Source organism: Glycine max, chromosome 19, assembly GCF_000004515.6.
Source record: "Glycine max cultivar Williams 82 chromosome 19, Glycine_max_v4.0, whole genome shotgun sequence".
NCBI classification, from domain to species: domain Eukaryota; kingdom Viridiplantae; phylum Streptophyta; class Magnoliopsida; order Fabales; family Fabaceae; genus Glycine; species Glycine max.
The window spans coordinates 5,753,296-5,773,036 of record NC_038255.2 but is presented as its reverse complement, the minus strand read 5'-3'; the positions used below and the strand labels follow the sequence as shown (position 1 = coordinate 5,773,036).

The 19,741-nt window shown below is 32.6% G+C and overlaps 2 protein-coding genes across 3 annotated transcripts; one reads left to right on the top strand and one right to left on the bottom strand.

Moving 5' to 3' along the window:
- Positions 1-1,487: 1,487 nt before the first annotated feature.
- Positions 1,488-9,173, top strand: LOC100778662 (Rab-GTPase-TBC domain-containing protein). Of its 2 annotated transcripts, none has more exons than NM_001255624.3 (9): positions 1,488-1,601; positions 5,204-5,423; positions 5,534-5,735; positions 6,236-6,406; positions 6,483-6,599; positions 6,796-6,993; positions 7,074-7,133; positions 7,220-7,318; positions 8,830-9,169. In NM_001255624.3, exons 2-9 carry the CDS (start codon positions 5,284-5,286, stop codon positions 8,941-8,943), a joined length of 1,101 nt encoding a protein of 366 aa, NP_001242553.2. In that variant the 5' UTR covers positions 1,488-1,601; positions 5,204-5,283; the 3' UTR covers positions 8,944-9,169. The 2 variants fall into 2 exon arrangements, with proteins under 2 accessions (NP_001242553.2, XP_025982731.1); XM_026126946.2 differs by lacking the exon at positions 1,488-1,601 and adding an exon at positions 4,857-5,070 and having other exon boundaries at positions 8,830-9,173.
- Positions 9,174-11,038: 1,865 nt separating this feature from the next.
- On the bottom strand, positions 11,039-12,229 carry LOC100801700 (stress-induced protein KIN2). The gene is made up of 3 exons (XM_003554911.5): positions 12,127-12,229; positions 11,741-11,809; positions 11,039-11,191 (listed from the first exon to the last, which is right to left on the bottom strand). The coding sequence occupies exons 1-3, from the start codon at positions 12,178-12,180 to the stop codon at positions 11,126-11,128; spliced, it is 189 nt and encodes a 62-aa protein (XP_003554959.1). The 5' UTR covers positions 12,181-12,229; the 3' UTR covers positions 11,039-11,125.
- Positions 12,230-19,741: the final 7,512 nt, after the last annotated feature.

Genomic DNA, 19,741 nt, shown 5'->3' with positions numbered 1-19,741 from the left:
GAAATTTTTGAGCATTATAGCTCTCTTTCTTGTTGTCATCTCACGCACTATCTTGGCACGTGATGTTCATAAACTATGGAGTAGTGAAAAAGTAAAGTTGAAGAACTTTTTTTCCCGACACAACCATAGGATTTGCTTCACTATGGACACATGGACTTCATCACAAAATCTGGATTATATGAGTTTGACAACATATTTCATTGACAATGATTGGAAGTTGCAAAAGAAGGTGATAAATTTTTGTCAAGTCTCAAGTCACACATGGAAGAATTTGGCTAAGACGGTTGAACATTGCTTCAGTAGTTGGGGGCTCACTCGTGTTCTTACATTGACAATTGATAAGGCGTTATCAAATGATAAAACAATCGAATATCTGTAGAAGGGGATAATGTCTTGGAACTGTCTGGTTTTAAATGGATATTATCCACACATGCATTGTTGTGCACATATTATTAATTTGATTGTAAAATCCGTGCTATTGGGAAATAGGTAAGATCTCCCCCTTCTAGGTTGGCCACATTCAAGGAATGTGTTGCGCATGAAAACATTGAATATAAAGGCTTTATTTGCTTATATGTGGAAACTAGATGAAATTTTACTTAATGTTGGAGGCTACATGAAAGCATCAAAGGACATTTGAAGAGCTTGAGCTGTGAGATAAAAAAAAAAAATGTCCACGTAGCTCCTACATATAGTGATTGAGAATTTGTGTGTTCCATCTTGCCATTCTTGAAGTTGTTTCATGATGCTATTTTATAATAAAATTTATAAATGAATTAATGATGATATAAGGTTAATTTTATAAAAATATTACTTTATTATTTTTTTTTTTTGTCTGTGTAAATAAAAGACGATTATTATTTTAAGACGATGGAGTATAAGATTGAACAAAGCAAAGAATATTACTACTAATAGTCTTATATAAGAAAAAAAATAATATTTTCTTGATCTTAATTATAAGAAATATAGGATTACCTTATCACTAAATTTTGTTTTTATCTTTAATGATTAGACTCATTTTCTTATAAAAGGGGTATATTTGTTGGTTGAAAAATTATCCTTTAAAAAAATAAGCATCATAGTGTTAGAATAAAATTAAAATTTATTACAAATCAATTAATTCAGTTAATTTTTATTGTTGTTGGTAAATTATGATCCGATAAGATTGTACGGAACATGACAGGAAATATTGGAAAATGAATAATTTATAGAAGAAAAATGAACATTCAATTTTAGTATTTTGGTTCGTTTCTTGTTAAAAACGCCCCCATCCCCTTCGTTTCCCATTTCCGAGGTTGTTGCCGGCCACCCAAACCCAATTCACATCATTATCTTTTTTCTTTCTTTCTTGTGTTTGTGTGTTTCCTCAAAATTCACAATTACAATCCTCACAATCCTCCTCCCTTCATTTCTCAAATTCCCAATATTTCACCAATTCAAAACCCTTCATCATTGATCTTTTCACTCTTTTCTTCTTTGCTCGCAACATTCATTCACAATTTGGGTGCTCCTTCTGTTTCTTCTCCTCACCATTGGATTGGATAATCTGCAATTTCTTCAATTGACAAAAGCAACGGGAGTTGGGTTCCAACGGAATTATGGTACGTACGGTTAATGAAAAATTCAAGCTTTTTAGTTGGGTATTATTGTTTTGTTAGCACAGTTACTGTTCTCCCTCTATTGGGTTTTGTGCTTAATGTTGATTTGAAAAAAAAATTGAAATTTAGAGAAAATGTGTCTTTTGACTTTGATTTTGTTTTTGATTTCTTAGTCATCTGATATTTGTCGGTTGTGGACTAAGTTTTAATTCATTTGATATTTGAAGTGAATATTTTGGTTAATGATGTGGAATTTGTTTCATTTTAGATCATTTGTGTGATACCAGATTATGAGATTGAATAAGACAAAATGAATGTGAGTGCTCCCTGCTCCCCTGGTGCTTGGGTGGGAATATATGAGCGTGCGTTGGTGTGTTTTTTGTTTGAGCAATTTGTGAAAGAAAAATAAGAAAGGGAGAATCAATGTAAACTGTGTAAATTAACGGATCACTGTAGTTTATGAATATTGGTACCATATTCCTTTTTTTTTTTTGGAGTAGATGAGAAAGCTCAAAAGGTATTTTTCTGTGTGTTTGTTGAAACCAAGTACTTTTCTTTTACATAATTGGTGTAATCGTCAAATTTTCCTTCTAACTTGACCTAAATTTTGTTACTTTCTGAAACTGAAGAATATGAAAGAGGGCAAAAGTTTTTTATTTTTTATTTTTATTTGTACCAATCATATTTGGAGGGGCATGGATTTTTAGAATGGAACCTTAAGGTTAGTACTTTAGTTCATAATAGGATTGAAATTAACAGGTCTGTTTGTGTTTTTTGCTACTCTAGATACATTCAATTCTGTTTTTTTAGGCCAGTGCTGAGTTTCTAGCCTTCATGGTTGCAATTTTTACCGGTGTACTAATTTTGCCGTGTTTAGCAATGAGATAAGCTTTACCATCCTCTCTTCTATCATGGTTTTTTGCCTATAATAAGGTGTAAACCACCTAACCATCTCATAATTATTTCTGGTTATTAGGATTGGTAAGTAGTTATTCTATGATTTTTATTTTGTCCATTTGTTAAGTAGACCTTGAAAAATTTGATAAAACACAGTAACTTACATGGCTGCAGAACATGCTATTAAGTATTGTACGTGATGCCACAAATTTTATGTTACTGGATTTTGATTTTTGCTTTTGGAGAACTTTTGAGAATGAATTTTGTAGTTCAATGTATTCTGTGTTAGCTGACAACACTGAATGCTTAATTAGGGAATAAAGGGCTTAGATGTTTAGAATCTATTCTGGCAATCTTTAAAAGTATTACCGTTGGAAGAGGACTCCCCCCGTGCATCAGTCTATGGCATCTAGTACCTGCATCAGTTTTAGACTAGCTATGTTTTAGGGTTCTATAGTTCATTAAGCTCAAATCAATCAAAGGGACGATGCATTGACACCTAACTTATAGACACATATCAAAATGCACATATGCTTGACACATGGCACAACATCACCACAACATATATCACATTCCTTTGTTCTTCAATCCTTGGCCATTTAATGCTCATTAATCATCCAACCTGCAGTGCACTTGATATTTGTCTGTAGCTCACACTTTCATGTATGATTTAATAATTATTTATTGTTTTATTTTGTTCTTAAGTGACTTTTTGGCTTCTTGATGTTAGAGAGAACTTTTTTATTCTTTTTTTTATTCTCTGATAGAAACTGGTAGTATATTAGAGGAAATAGGTAAAATTCCAGGAGAAAAATTCCCATTCAACTGATCAGTATAACTCAGCGTAGAAAAGAAAACCAAAGGACAACAGGAATAGCAATGCAGAAAAAAAAGAAGAAAATATCACCTAGGATGCCTTTCCAATTCCTCACCAAAATTTCCTTTTCCCCCATACTTTCCCTACACCTCTGTCCGACAACATGTCCTCCACTATCTTTCCCATCATGCCAGAATATTCCTCTCCAATGGACATTATGTTATGCATCACAGCTCCAGCCCTTGTAATTCCATGTTTAGCCCATTTGTTCCCAGCTCATCTCCTTTCCTTTTATCCTTCCTCTTATAAACATAGGTTAAAGGCTCACAATATGATAACATTGTCTTATTGTTGAGATAAGGCTGTTCATTTTTTCAAAATGGGATATTTAGACTGACCCATTTATTTTTCAAATGTTTTTGTTTTATGTCTGATTTTCTAAAGTATAGATCAACTAACTAGGCAGTAAACCACACACCCCTTTCGGTCCTTCACAAGTCATGATTAGCCCGTGGCTGCGTATCTAAAGTGAACGAAAAATGTTGGACAAGTAGCCTCAGATATCTTAAGAAGGGGGGGGGGGGGGGGTTGATTAAGATATCACAGACTATCCCTAATTAAAATTTCTATTTTAATTTAACCCAACAACCCTAGATTCCTTTTAAACAAGAACTCCTAGATAATAATGCAAATTAATCTTACTAAATAGAAATAACAAGCAATAAACAATAAAGGAGTTTAAGGGAAGAGAAAATGCTAACTCAGATTTATACTGGTTCGGTCACACCCTTGTGCCTACGTCCAGTCCCCAAGCAAACCCGCTTGAGAGTTCCACTATCTTGCAAAATCCCTTTACAAGTTCTGAACCACACAAGGACAACCCTTTCTTTGTGTTCAGATTTCTTTACAACAAGAGACCCTCGGTCTCTTAATCCCTGTTGAGAAATAGAAAGAAGAGAAGAAAAAATCTCTCTTGAAAGAGATAGATTGTACAATTGAGCACACAATTAATTCCTTATTGAATTGCAAGTATATTGGCCAAGGAATTCTTAAGAGGATAAAATGATTTTGCTTTTTGAGAGGATAAGATTTTTTGTTCTGAAAAACTCTCTGCAAAATCGTGTTCCAAGTCACATATAAATAGACCTTTGATGACCATGTAAAAACCATTTGAAAAGTTGTGACCCTTGGAAATAATTTTCTGAAAATCTCCTCTGGTAATCGATTACAAGACTTCTGTAATCGATTACAGGCTTTAAAATTTGAATCAAAACGTTCAGTAACTGCTGGTAATCGATTACCATCCATGTGTAATCGATTACACAGTGTAAAGTTTGAATTCAAATTTCTAATAGCTGTTATAAGTCATTTTGGCCATTGGTAATCGATTACATCCTCTGGTAATCGATTACCAGAGAGTAAATCTCTTGAAAAAGACATTTTTACTTAAATTTCTTGGCCAAACCTTTTGCAGTTTCAATTTGGGATTCCCTTCCTAGAACACTAGAGATCTTCCTGATGTTGTATCTTGTATTCTTGAATTTTTGTCTTTCATAAGGCATCAAATCATCACGATCATATGGCATCATCAAAACATCAAAGTCAAATTCTTTGCTTCTACAAAAAACCCTAATATCCAGAGTGCAATCTCATTCGCAATGAACCCTAATCGACTAAGCAGTGAAACCTAATCCTCCTTCCCATGGCCTCATTTGCGACAAATCCTAATCATGCTACGTGCATTCTCAGATTGCTCTGGTAACAGCTTATATTTCTCCTTCAATTTGGTCTTTGATTCTTTGTGTATGGAAAACTTATTTATTTATTTTTTCAATGATTTAAAATGATAATCATAATGACAATTTTTTTTTTTTGCATTTCTATTTTTCAGGTTTTCCTCATTGCGATGTTTAGGGAAGCCAGCTATGTCATTTGTCTTTTGCTTTGAGAAACCTAATTTGTGATTTTTAAATGGAAAAGAAAAGATTGGATGACTATGAACCTGGTCCTGTTCCTTCACCAAGAGCATTAGATAGATTTGGGTTTGTAAAACAGGATGTTAATACTTCTGAAGGCTTAGTCAAGAATAGATCAGCCTACGAGTATGAGAGGTATTTTTGTTTTACACCTATTGATTTGTGTTTTTCTGTGTTTTAAGCATGAGTGAGTATAAAAAATGTGGCCATTGGTTTTACCTGTATTTCCATTTACCTCTCATTAGATATAGGGAGGAGAGAAGGGTTAGAAAATGGAGGAAGATGATTGGGGTTGGTGGCAGTGACTGGAAGCATTATCTAAGGAGAAAACCTCATGTTGTGAAAAGGCGTATAAGGAAAGGAATTCCCGATTGTTTAAGGGGCCTTGTTTGGCAATTGATATCTGGAAGTCGAGACCTATTGCTGATGAACCCTGGAGTTTATGAGGTAATTAACTTAATTTATACTGTTGAAAAATTGTGATATATTTTGTAGAATATTTTTTAAGCTATGATCAGTGCTTGTCTGTTGTTTGTTATAGTTCACCAATAAATACTAATTAAAGAATATTCACCCTTTTTATTTGCATATCTTTTGCTTTTTATTTTTTTTATTACTCTATTTGTTTTTGCTGTCAGTCTCATCATCATGGTGGATATGCTGGGTGTTTTAAGTTGAACAATATTTTTCATGGTATTAAATAGCTTAAAGACTATCTTGAATATGGATGTGTACATTATTTGATCAAATTTTATTTGACTGCTCCAATGAAATTCTCCTAGTTAGGAGTTGTCTTCCTAAAAGAATCTATGTAGAATTGATAGTTTGAATTAACCAGTTTTCATAATGAGGTTTCCTCCTTTACTTTTTGAAATTATCTTGAGGTTTACTACCCTACTGTTCCATGTTTTGGAGTTTGCATTGACTAGACATTATACCTATTGCAGCAACTAGTCATATATGAGACATCTGCCTCTGAACTGGATATAATTCGAGATATTTCTCGAACCTTCCCTTCACATGTATTCTTTCAACAGAGACATGGACCTGGGCAGCGGTCCCTCTACAATGTTCTAAAAGCTTACTCTGTCTTTGACAGAGATGTAGGCTATGTTCAGGTTTTACTCAGGACCCCATCACCTTGCTGTGCTTGTTACAAAGTATTTCATAATATTGACCATTTTAAAACTCCAGGGCATGGGATTTTTAGCGGGGCTTTTGCTTCTTTATATGAGTGAGGAGGATGCATTTTGGTTGTTGGTGGCATTGCTAAAAGGAGCCGTTCATGCTCCAATGGAGGGCTTGTATCTGGTAACTATTTTGTTTCACTAATTTATTTGTTTTGATTATTGATGGTGTCAATGTATTATCCCTGCCTTATATTAGATACATAAACATATTCTATGAGGAATGAACTGGATATCATTAAATTGCATGTTTCTTGTTAATATTATATACTCTTTGATGATAATAACTCTCTTAGCAAAATAACTGTATTTGACTGCAGGCAGGATTGCCTCTGGTACAGCAATACCTCTTTCAATTTGAATGCTCGGTGAGGGAGCATCTACCAAAGTTGGGAGAACATTTTTCCTATGAAATGATAAATCCTAGCATGTATGCTAGCCAGTGGTTCATAACTGTATTTTCATATTCCTTTCCATTTCATTTGGCTCTTCGAATTTGGGATGTCTTCCTCTACGAGGTTAGTTGTGCTTTCCCTCTGAAGAACCATTTATTGGTTAGAGATATGGATCTATAATGATGACTTTCTTATCATTCCAGGGTGTTAAAATTGTCTTTAAAGTTGGCTTGGCCCTATTAAAGTACTGCCATGATGACTTGGTTAGTATCATGTGACCTTGTGACCTGTGTCTGTTATAAACCAAAGCAAATTTCTGCTCACTGTTTCTGTTTTGTTTGTTTATCAGATTAAACTACCTTTCGAAAAACTCATACATGCCTTGAAAAACTTTCCCGAGGGTGCAATGAATCCGGATACATTGTTACCACTGGCTTATTCTATCAAGGTTCTCTTCCTTTCTCTGGATTTTAATTTTTTCACTTAAAAAACTGTGTTATGGACTATGAATGATATGAATTGGAGCAGGATGCATGTTTTCCTTCACTTCATAACTTCCACATACATTTTATTTGTCAAACTCAGTTAGTTTTAAAAATGAATGTTACATAATCTGTTACTTTTAAATCTTGTATTTATTGATGTGGGCTGATCAAGTGATGATAATTGTATTACTGATGCATTCTCTAAAAGTTGGTTTTGTTCCAAGATATCAAACTACATTAAATCTGTGTGTAGAAGATGTTTTCTCCATATAGTTTTTCTTGCAGAGTCTGAGCAAAAAAGGTATTACTGAGCCAAACTTTGTTTTTATCTTGACCAGTGTCCCTGCTCTTTTACCTTTGTCAAATAGTTGGACTTGGGATTAAACATTTATTATCTTGAACATGCAGCTCAAATATAGAACACGGTTTAAATACCATTTTAATTTGGCAGTTTCCATGCCAAGATAGTTGTAGTTGTATATTGAGAAATTCTGCTTCTTGGCTAACACCATGATGCATATTTTTTCAGCTTTCTTGCATTTTTCATAAATTGATGGTAAAAAAATTGGATGTTAGCCTTTTCAATGACAGAAACACTAGTGAGGAATAGGGACAAAAGGGTTTGCAAGGATGGCAAACACGTACAATAGAGATCTGAATTACCTAGGATGGGGTTTTAGTTCTTTATGTGCATGGCATGAGTACGAACGTATAAATGAAACTAACTTCAAAATCTAGGATTGATGAAGGATGACTATTGTGGTTTTTGAGAAATTTATCAGAATCCCTTCTGAGGAGACCGGGGATTGAAAATCGAGTGTAAGAAGAGATTGCTAGTAGGATAAAGGGGTTTAGAGGGTAACAAAAGTAGTTTTTGGTGAATCAACGGGATGGTTTAACCCTGAAAGCAAAGAATCTTGTTGGCAGTAGATTGCTTTACATAAACTTTTATTATAAGATTTGGCTCCATTTTAAGCTCCTCTACAAAAGGAGTTTAAAGTGGAATCAAATCTTAGAAAAAGGGTGTATATAAAGCTCAAAAAGAAGTTTTATCGTACTGCTATGGTCTATCTATGATAGTAAATGTTGGACTATAAGGGACAGGAAGAAAAAAAATGTGGGAGTAACAAAAATGAGAATGGTGAGATGGATGTGTGGCTACCCAAGAAAGGACAAGATGCAAAGTGATTGCATTTGGGGAGATATTGGTATGACATCTATTGAGAAAAGTATTACACTATTGCTTAATTAATTCTTTACCATATATGAATTGAATATTTATAAGTTGTTTCAGGTTTTTTTCCACATCCCTTTATAATTCTGTTTCTTCTGCACCAATAAAAAAAAACTAATTGGTTACACACTTCATATTACATAATTGGCACTGCAATATGCATGGCCAGGATGTTACTAGACTATATAATATTTATTCAAGTCTGACATAATTTTACATCTGCATTATGGTTCTCATCAGATATCCAAGCGTTTAGAAGAATTGAAACAAGAGTATGAGAAGAAGAATGGAAAGATAAGACGATCTGGAGAACTTTCTGAAAAACCAATACTTCCTAGTGTCCAGGGCAATTGAAGCAGGACATATGCAAGACAACATTTGCTGGACATGTAAAACTATTGGTAAAGCTGAGCGGAGGACCTCCCAGTGAAGGTCTATCTTTCCTGCTGGGAACTAATCCATTGTGAAAACCATACCCTCAAATTCTATGTTGAGACCATATGTTGCATACTATGTACAGTTGTATTAGTTGCTCACTCTTGTCAAAATTCAGTGTTTTATAAAGATGAAGTTGTCTTTATAAATTGTGGTTATTGTTATTATGCTTAATTACTATTTTAGTTCTCGACTTTGGTGGTGTGTTTTTTTTCATCCCTGTAATTTAAAAATGCTTTTTTTAGTTCTTAAATTTTGACAAATTGTTTTTTTAGTCTCTCACATAATAAATTGATGCTTTATGGTGATTTTTTTTTTAGCACTTTGTGACAGTTTAAGTGCAAATTCAAGCTACTAAAAATAAAAAATTATCACAAAGCCTCCATTTATTATGTCTGATGCCAAAAATAACAATTTGTCAAAATTAAGGAAAAAAAGTTAAAATTTTAGGGACTAAAAAAAATATATTCTAAATTCAAAGACAACAATAATCTTCAATCTTCATAATGAAATCAAAATTATAAATCTGGGTCATATAATTTTACGTAGATGATCAAAATTAAAAGCTAGTATTACATAATCATTTAAAAAAGGCGTATGCATTTTTCTTTTAATTTTGACCTTTCTAAATATGATTTAATAATTTATATTTACAAATTTTATTAAATTATAATAATAATAAGAGTCCTCATTTGATAGACTTTTTCTCTCTATATAAAAAAAAAGGTTGAGTTGAGCTTACTTGATCAAACTCAATCAAATTAATAAAATTTAACTCGATTAGTTCTCTATAAGGTTATTTAATTTGTTTTTTTTAATATTCTTTAAATCTATTTACTCCTCAATTAGAACAATTTTTTTAATATATAATTATATAATAATTTTAAGCCAATGAAAAAAATGGAGCAATACTTTAATTCAATGAAGTTAATATTTAGTCATTCATATTATTATCATAGTTAATTTAATGTTAATTAATATTTCATTTTAAGTTTTTATTTTTGATAACATCAGCCCTCATGATTGATTTTAAGCATCAATAATATTTTTCATAGATAAATCATTTTATTAATTAATTACCTCTTTATATTTTAATTTTTTTCATTCTCCATTCTCATTTTTTTTATGATTTTTATATCTTTCTTTTGTATAGGAAAGCTTATATGTATTATTTGAATTTGCAGAGTTTTTCTCTCCTCCTTATCTTGCATTTTTTATGTAGACTTTTTCGACAAATTTTGTGATTTTTTTGTGAACATATTTTACAGTTTTTTATTTTTATTTTGCATATGCTTTTGATAAAAATATGATTATTATTTTCTTAAATTTTAGAAAAAAATTATTTTTTCTGCATATTCTCACCAAAAAAAATTTTATGTAAAAAAAAACCTAATGTTTCTTGCAGATAATTTCTTAAAAAAGGTTTTATAGATAAATTCTCTAATTTATCTGGTTTAGTAACAAATGAGAATATAAAAGTCGTGAAAGAAAATTTAAGAAATATTATTAATAAAGGAGAAAAATATTTTAATTTCATAAAAGACAATTAAACACATAAAAACATAATTAATATTTAAATAATATCTTTAAATAGTATAAAAAAATAATATCGCTAAATGTTTAAAACCAGTCACAGGTAATTATATTATCGAAATCATATACATTTAGTTGATAGATTATAATCTTAATTATTTTTAATCTTTCAATTTTTTTCTCAATCTGATCCATCACAACTTGAGTATACCAATATAATAAAATTTAAAATTAAGCCAAAATCCAACTTTTATTAAGTTAACGTCCCACAAATATATTGGGTAACTTGATCTTTATTCCACCATCACTATAACAAGATTTGGATGGCTATTGTTTTAGTGACTTTTTTGGTGTTAGTTAGCTTGTTTCTGTAATATTACAACCATAATTGAAATTTGAAACTTTCATCATTAATGAAACTGGTTTATCCGAACTTAGAAAGTGATTACATTTGAAAAAAAATGGAATAATGTTTCTGCAAAATACATCAATAAATCAGCAAAATATAGGGTATATTTCAAGGGAAACCAAGTCCAGCATGCATAACGATCCATTTAGCTTCATTTGTTCATCCTGTTGCATTCTTTACAGCATCAGCAGCTCCTTGTGCTTTAGCCTGCATTTGCTGTCCAACCTAACAACAACAAAATAGACTTACTTTTAGGGGTTTCAGTTTAATATCGAATGTACATATGGATTGAACATTCACGTTATCATATCTTTATCACTCCCTTTCCCTACTGGAATAATGACATTTTAAGTCGGTTGAATCATACATTTTATGATGATTTTGAATCGTTGTAAAATCAGACATCGTAGAAAGCAAAAATAATACAACGATGATTGGAACAACAACTCAGGTATCTTTATTCAATTAATTGAGTGTGATCTTCTTGACTAATTGTAATTGTTTTATACATATTAAAAAACACTGAAGAAGTAATAAATAAATAAAAGAAAGTAATTTTACAAAATTAACATTATATCATTATTAATTTATTTTTAAATTTTGTAGTTCATTGTTACTTTATAAGTAAAAATAATATAATTAATGTTATATCAAAAAGTTATAAAATAATAATTATTTTGGAATATTTTTTTACTTACACTATAATTATAATGAGATAAAAGAATGTAATTTCTTTGATTAGGATAAAGGTTGACAAATAAAATATATAAGAACCTCTTGCAAGGATTCTTCAGCAGATTGAGCAGCATTGCTAGCCTTGTCCATCATGGTGTTAGCCTTTTCCTGCAATAGCACAAAAAACCTTGTTTAAGAGTTATCAAAATTGAGCACATATGTAGTGCAAATGATTGAATAGTCTTAGACTAAGTAATCATGATCCTCACTAATTTATATCACACGGTTAAAAATTTTAATTTATAAGAAAAAAATAATAATATTTAACTATATGTCTTGTGAAGATTGATTGAGACATTAATAATTTAAAACCATCCAATAATTTTTCTTACATAAGAAAAATTATTAGATGATTTCAAATCATAAAAAATTTATAATTTTGAGTAATTTTTATGTGACACAAAGAGAGGAAGTTAAAGACAGACCTGAGTTTGGCCCTTGGCTTGTCCAGCATTGTAGCTCATATTTTGGGAGTCCATCTTGATTCTTGTATTAAACTGTTTGTGAAAATTTAAGTGTTTTTTTTTGTAGTTTTTCTACTGCATCTTTTCTCATTCTCTGTTGTAACTTGTGTAGTTTCTCAATGCATTGCAACATTCAACACGTGTTTCTTCTCATGTTTTGCTACACAAATGGCGCACGGTTCACATTTTCCTCCTTCACATGCGTTTTCAAGGGGACGTGTCATGCCATTCTTGGATTCTTTGGGCCTTGTTGATCAACATATATACATGTGGATGAGATTCATTCCTTATTCCAATCTCCTGCCTTAGCTTGGACGAGTTCTTATCTTATTTATCAATAATAGGGGAATTTTAGTTCCATTTAATAAAATTATTTATGGTTATAAAAACATGAAGTCCTTAATTTAAATTCTTATTTGTTGAATTGATGTTATCGAAACTGTAACAGTCAACAATATAATATCTATCAACAATATAACATTAACGAATCTGAATGCAAAAATTAAAAAGCAGCATTTAAGTTGAAAATTATTTAAAAAGAAAAGCATGTAAAATGGAAAGAAATTCAAGAAAATTGGAAATTAAAAGATCAGGAATGATATAGACTTAAAATTATGAAAATGCTTGAAATGTAAATAGACTTGAAACTTAAAATGTGCAAGGAACTTAAATTTTGAAAGAATAGTAATTAGAAACTTAAGGAATTTGAAAATTAAATTGCATATATTTAAAAGGAGAAATGGAAACAAAGTTTTAAAAAATACAAATTAAGAAGTAAATAAATTATGAAATTAAATAATATTACGTCCATTCCTATATATAAGAAACAAATACCCGTAAAATTAAATGATTTAAGCGGTAATTAAATTTAATGGCACTATTCATTTTTTCAAGGGACATCTTTTTCTACCTATGAATATAACTTATCTCATTTATGAATTTACAATAAATAAGGTATAAAAAGAAACTAATAATTAATGTGTTTGAAAGTGAGCATATGTTTCTATTTAAGAAAAAAAATTGTTTATATTTATTTATTATATATAAGAACAAAGTTAAAAATAAGCAAAATGATAGCAAGATAAATAACCACACTACTAGAAAAATATGATTTGACGACGCACATTCTACGTCGGTGTTAAAGAATCCGTCGTAGTTGTCAACATGATGGCATTTACGTAATTATATAAGTTTTTTATGTGGCGTGCTTCTTGTACAATGACATTTCTCTATAACCCCGTCGTTGTAGTTTTGGTGGAAGTCATCAAAGACGGTGCTTGTAGGTACACCGTCGTAGAAATAGTCAGATACAAAGTCGGTGTCATTAAACACCATCGTGAATTTTGTAGTTTATATACTCTCGCGGTAAACACCCTCTCGTACCCTCCAAAACCCTAGTGCGCCCGCTATTGCCTGAACTACTTCATCCCGCCGTGAACTTCGTCCCGCTACCACCCTGACATTGTGTTTCCCCAAAGTACTTGAAGCCGAAGTGGACCTGCTGCTCCCACCACCGCCACATAGCCGAAGTCGTGCCCTTTTGAGTGGTGATGCCACCTTTCGAGTGTTCCTGAAGGTAAGGATGTCGAAGTTTTTGAGTTCTGTTTTGGTAATGCTGCAATATGTTATAGTATTAAGGGTTTTTGAGTTGTTCTTTGGTAATGCTTGAATATGTGATTATTGACTTGTTCAGTTGCCCTAACAATGTCATCGTTCAATATGCAAAAAGGATTTGAAGCAAAATAAGTGAAAATCGTGCCCTTTTGTGTTTGATTGTTAGTATTTGAATTTTTTGTGGTTGTACCTTTAAATATTACATAAACTAAAAACCCTCTTTCCCAATTGGTATCCCATTTGATTTCCAAACATGCTCTAAGACGCTGATATTGAGAAAGTGATTTCCGAACATGCTCCAATCCCTTTCCACTCATTGTTCATGTTACTGTACTAGTTTTATTGTTCACACTTATCGTGGGGAAACTCTGCTCAGGAAAAATGTATTGTTATAACCATCCTTTGAAAAAAATAAATTGTGTGAAACAAGTTACTATAGTATACATCTATCAACTGCAGGCTGCTATTTGGAAATTGTTTTGTAAAAACTAAATTGGATTCTTTTATTTCATTGCTTGAAAGATAAATTCAGTGAAACTTGTTGATGAACTTGTTCGAGTGTCATATACACAGGTTAATTGATGCACCAAAACATGACGTTCTGATTGTTGCACGTCCTTCTGGTTGTCTGCAAATAGAGGCTTCTCTCGCTGTAGGTAAGGTGGTTTTGCGTTAAAATTTAATGTATGTCAATATACCAGTGCATGTTCAAACATGTTAAATTTTATGAATTTTGATTGATTGGGAAATTTGTAATATGACCATAAATTTTCTGAGGCACTTGGCCATTTGATTTTCTTATAATTTCAAAATTAAAATAGTTATTTTTCTTTATAAATAACAATAGTTTTCCTTAGTTTAAACTATAAATATAAAATAAATAGGTCACTCATAGAAACTAAGTACAAAAAGGTGCGTATCTTATGAATCTGAAATACAGTTTTGCATCTGTTTCTATTGGTTCCAGGCTGTTATTATATAGGCTCTCTTCCATGATTGGCAAGTTATTTGTGTAATTTATAATATTGTAAAAAACAGAAACATGTGCAATAATTGTATTCTGCTTCCCTTTGTTTGGATAAATGATTCATCTCTGGTATGTAAAGTAAGAAATATATCTAATCACCATTCTGATTGTGTTCGTTTTTATTTCCTTTTTTGGGTATTAGGTTCATTGTTTTGATTTGTATGGAAGCAAATTGAACACCTCATATGTTGGCATGTCTTGTAATGGGACAAGCACCTTTTTGTGAAGAGTAGTAAAGGGTAATTAAGAATTGGATATATTTGTGAAATGATGTTATTTCCAGTTATGTTGTATAATTTATCCCCTATAGGTTATTAAACTTTTCCCATTGTCATTTCTTGGGTTTTTAAACATAGGACAACCAAGTGTTATTGCCATTGAGGATCCACAGGTTTTGTTGGAAGAACTGCCTTTTGCTTTTATAAAAATGAATATTTTCTTTCTGTCAAAATAAATAAAGCAAGAAAGTGGACTGTATATGATGGATTTTTCATGATTTTCCTCTTGCTTATGTTTGCATTTCTCAGTTATGAGCTTATTTCAATTTACTTGGGTGGAGTTTTTTTTTTGTTATGGGTGGGGATAAAATGGGGGGTTTGATTGTTGCTGTTGTCAGTTTCTTTTAGTGGACTCTTGATTTTGTAGAGGTTATTGAACAGTTATGTCATATTCTGTAGCTTCTTTGAATCTCTCTTTTGCTTCTCTTTCCAAGCTACAGGATATTTGATAATCTTCCTTTAATCATACTCGTCAGTTGCATTCTTCCACAACCTTTTTCTCTTTATTTGGTCTTTCTGATTTTTCAAAAATAGAATATTTGGAGTCACTATTTCCATTTCCAAAGCCACTAGTCCCATGCTATTTTGGAGCAGTTGCTGAATATTTTACGAAGGAATATATTAAAAGTGGAAATTGGAGATATTTGGGAACCAAAATGCTAGGAAAAAACTATTCATACTAGGGTAGTGAACGACAGATTATCTAAGCTGGGGTTGAATAGTCTTGGAACTCTGTCTTCACTGCTTTCTTTAGTAAATGCCTTGCAATTTATGTTTTTACAATATGAAGTTGATTGGCACTAATTATTTTGTACATATTAGGCAAATTATTGTCGTAGATGTGGTTGATTGACTAAAGTTTTATTATTTTTCTGGCTGAATCAGGCACCAAAGAATCACATTGGGAAGAACTCCTTTAATTATTTGCAGGTTTGTTTATTTTTTCTAGTAATTGATATTTATTATAATAGTTTTAAAAATGTTTTTCAAATTCCACAAAGGACAAACATGTATGATGCCAGAAAACATGTATGCGTTTTTCCTTTTTATTCATGGCGTGTAATTGTTCTTTTGAGCCCTCTACTATCATCTTTATTATGTCCTTTTGTCGCAATATCATCCAATTACTAATGGAAATAGCTGACATGCGATTTTAAGGGGTTGCATAACATGTTAATTAGGTGGTCCTCTAAAATGACCCTTTGTGACATATAGGATCAAAACGTATGATCCATTGAATTCTTTTTACTAAACTACTTGACCTTTTTTAATCTTTCACGTCATAGTAAGCAAGTATTTTTACATGACTAACTTAGCAACATATGATATCATGTCATAATTGTCTGCAACATTAGTTATTTTTTCTGTTAGCATTAGATGATAATAACTAGGACTTGCTTCCAACTTATATATAACAACCATTTTGTCTTTTCCTCATGTTGTTCCTCTAGAAACCTCTTCCGCACCACCGTGGAATTTTCCTGCTCTTGTTGCACAAAACACACACTCTGCTTCTATTAAAATTCACGCTTGTCCTTGTCCTTGTGCTGGTTCTTTCAACATAGGGTTTGCACTTTTTAATCAGAACTAGCCAAGACCAGCTACAAAAAGTACTGTGTTAGTTCAAAAAAAAAACTTTCATCAATTATTATCAACTTTATTCAGTAGAGTAGCCTTGTAGGTGAACTATGTGTCAGGATTTTGAAGTTTGATTCTCTTTTATATTGATTGAATAGTTGTGTGTAGAAACTAGAAAGGTTAGTGATTATTATTGAGTCAATGGAAGGTGTTGATCAGAGTAATATGAATCAAAATAGTTGTGAATTTGGTTCATCTTCATCATCAGGGGGTGCTCTTAGACCCCCAAATCGATTGAATAGTAATGTTATGCTTATTGATCAAATGGGTGTTATTGAGAACCAGAAACCCTATGGAATACCACTCTCACACCCTAATACCAATATTTCACCTTCATGACCTTATCCTCAGGTTTTTGCCTCCCAATCCCAATCCAATTCGGTTTCCCAGCGTTTGAGTTCTCCTAATTTGAGTGCTGCTTCTTCCCATTCCAGGTCTTTGTCTCAGCCCTTTTTTTTTCTCTGGATTCCTTGCCTCCATTGAGTCATTCCCCTTATAAAGAACCTTCCTTTTCTAACTGAATTTCAACTGATGTGTATGCTGAGGAAAGCTTGGCTACCTCTCATGCCCCCTTGCCGAATTGTAGCCATGCTCTTCAGCTTGGCCATTCTCTTCCTCCTCATAAAGGACATAGGCGCTGTAGTAGTGAATCCCCTATAGGAATCACTGATTTTATTCAGTCTGTCCCTGAGTCTGTTTCCTCTAAGACTTGGAGCGACTGTCAAAATTTGGCTTCTAGGGGAGGGAACTCTGGTTTTGAGAAGCCGATTCAATTAGTGTTAAAGGAACCAATGAAGGATATGGACCACGTTGATGGCTTTGGAATAAATCATTATGTGTCTCTCTCAGTAGAACTTAATGAGAATTCCCCATGTTCCCTTCCTTTCCTTCATATTCTGCTACTTCTTCTTGATACACCACAATGTTTACTACACTGGGGTTTCAGCCCAAATTGTTGAGGATCAACAACAATCATTGCTTAAACTGAAGAATAGCCTCAAATTCAAGACTAATAAGTCTAAAAAAGTTCTATCTTGGAATCAAAGCATAGATTTCTGTGAGTGGAGGGGTGTTGCCTGTGACGAGGAGGGGCAAGTTACTGGCCTTGACTTGAGTGGAGAATCTATGTATGGTGGATTTGACAATTCAAGCACTCTTTTCAGTTTGCAAAATCTGCAGATACTGAATTTGTCTGCTAACAACTTCAGTTATGAGATACCATCCGGTCTCAACAAGTTGAAGAACTTAACATATCTGAATTTGTCTCATGCTGGCTTTGTGGGGCAGATTCCAACAGAGATTTCTTCCCTGACAAGGTTGGTTACTCTTGATATGTCTTGTCTTTCCTATTTATATGGGCAACCGCTAAAACTTGAAAACATAGATCTACAAATGCTTGTCCGAAACCTCACCATGCTTAGACAATTGTATATGGATGGTGTAATTGTAACAACTCAGGGAAATACATGGAGCAATGCTTTGTTTCAACTTGTTAGCCTGCAGGAGCTGACCATGTCAAACTGCAATCTCTCTGGGCCCCTTGATCCTTCCTTGACAAGACTTTAGAATCTATCAATCATTCGTCTTGATCAGAACAATTTGTCATCTCTAGTGCCAGAAATCTTTGCTAATTTTCCAAATTTGACCACCTTTCACCTTAGTTCTTGTGGATTGACTGGAACATTTGCAGAGCAAATCTTTTGGGTAGCAACATTGTCTGTTGTAGACTTATCATTCAATTATCATCTGTATGGATCTTTGCCTCAATTCCTACTGAATAGTCCTCTTCAGACATTGATTGTGAGTGGCACAAATTTCTCGGGAGCAATACCACCTTCTATAAATAATCTTGGGTAGTTATCCATGTTAGATATTTCTATTTGCCATCACTGTCAAGACTCAAGGAACTCACTTATCTGGATTTGTCATCGAATGACTTCACTGGTCCAATTCCATCCCTGAATATGTCCAACAATCTTACGCATTAAGACTTCTCATGCAATATTTGGACAGGTTCAATCACATGATATCATTTTGATGGTCTAAGAAATCTGCTCCAAATTGATTTGCAGGACAACTTGCTAGATGGAAGCCTTCCTTCCTATATTTTTTATGTCCCACTGCTACGAAGTATTCGACTTTCCAACAACAATTTCCAAGATCAATTGAATAAATTTTCAAATATCTCTTCCTCCAAGTTAGAGATCCTTCATTTAAGTGGAAATGATTTAAATGGCTCCATTCCTACAGATATTTTTCAACTCAGATCACTTAGTGTCCTTGAACTATCTTCAAACAAGTTAAATAGGAAATTGAAGCTAGATGTCATTGATAGACTTGTAAATCCAACTACACTAGGACTTTCACACAACCATTTGTCAATAGACAAAATTTTTGCAGATGTTGGCCTAATATCTTCCATCCCCAATATGACAAATGTAGAGTTGGTGTCCTGCAATCTGATAGAGTTCCCTACTTTCTTGAGAAACCAATCGAAAATAACAACTTTAGACCTCTCAAGCAACAATATTGAAGGATCTATACCAACATCGATTTGGAAACTTAACTCTGTTGTTCAATTAAATCTTTCTCACAATTTACTTAGCAATTTAGAAGGACTTGTGCAAAACTCTAGCTCCAATTTGAAGGTCCTTGACCTTCATGATAATCACCTCCAAGGGAAGCTTCAAATATTTTCGATGCATGCCATTTATTTGGACTATTCAAGCAATAACTTCTTATTCCATCAGATATTGGTAATTTTCTGTCTTACACAACTTTCGTGTCTCTTGGAAAAAACAATTTATGTGTGAATATTCCACAATCCTTGATGGTGAAATTCCCACACAGCTTGCAAATTTAAATTTCCTCTCATACCTAAATATTTCCTCTAATCGTCTGGTGGGAAAAATCCTCCTTCAGCTTCATTACTAGAGAGAAACTTGAAGATAGATTCTGTCCCTAACGATAAAAAGAGGCTTCCCTGCAAATTAGTGAAGATGACGACGAGGCAGAAGAA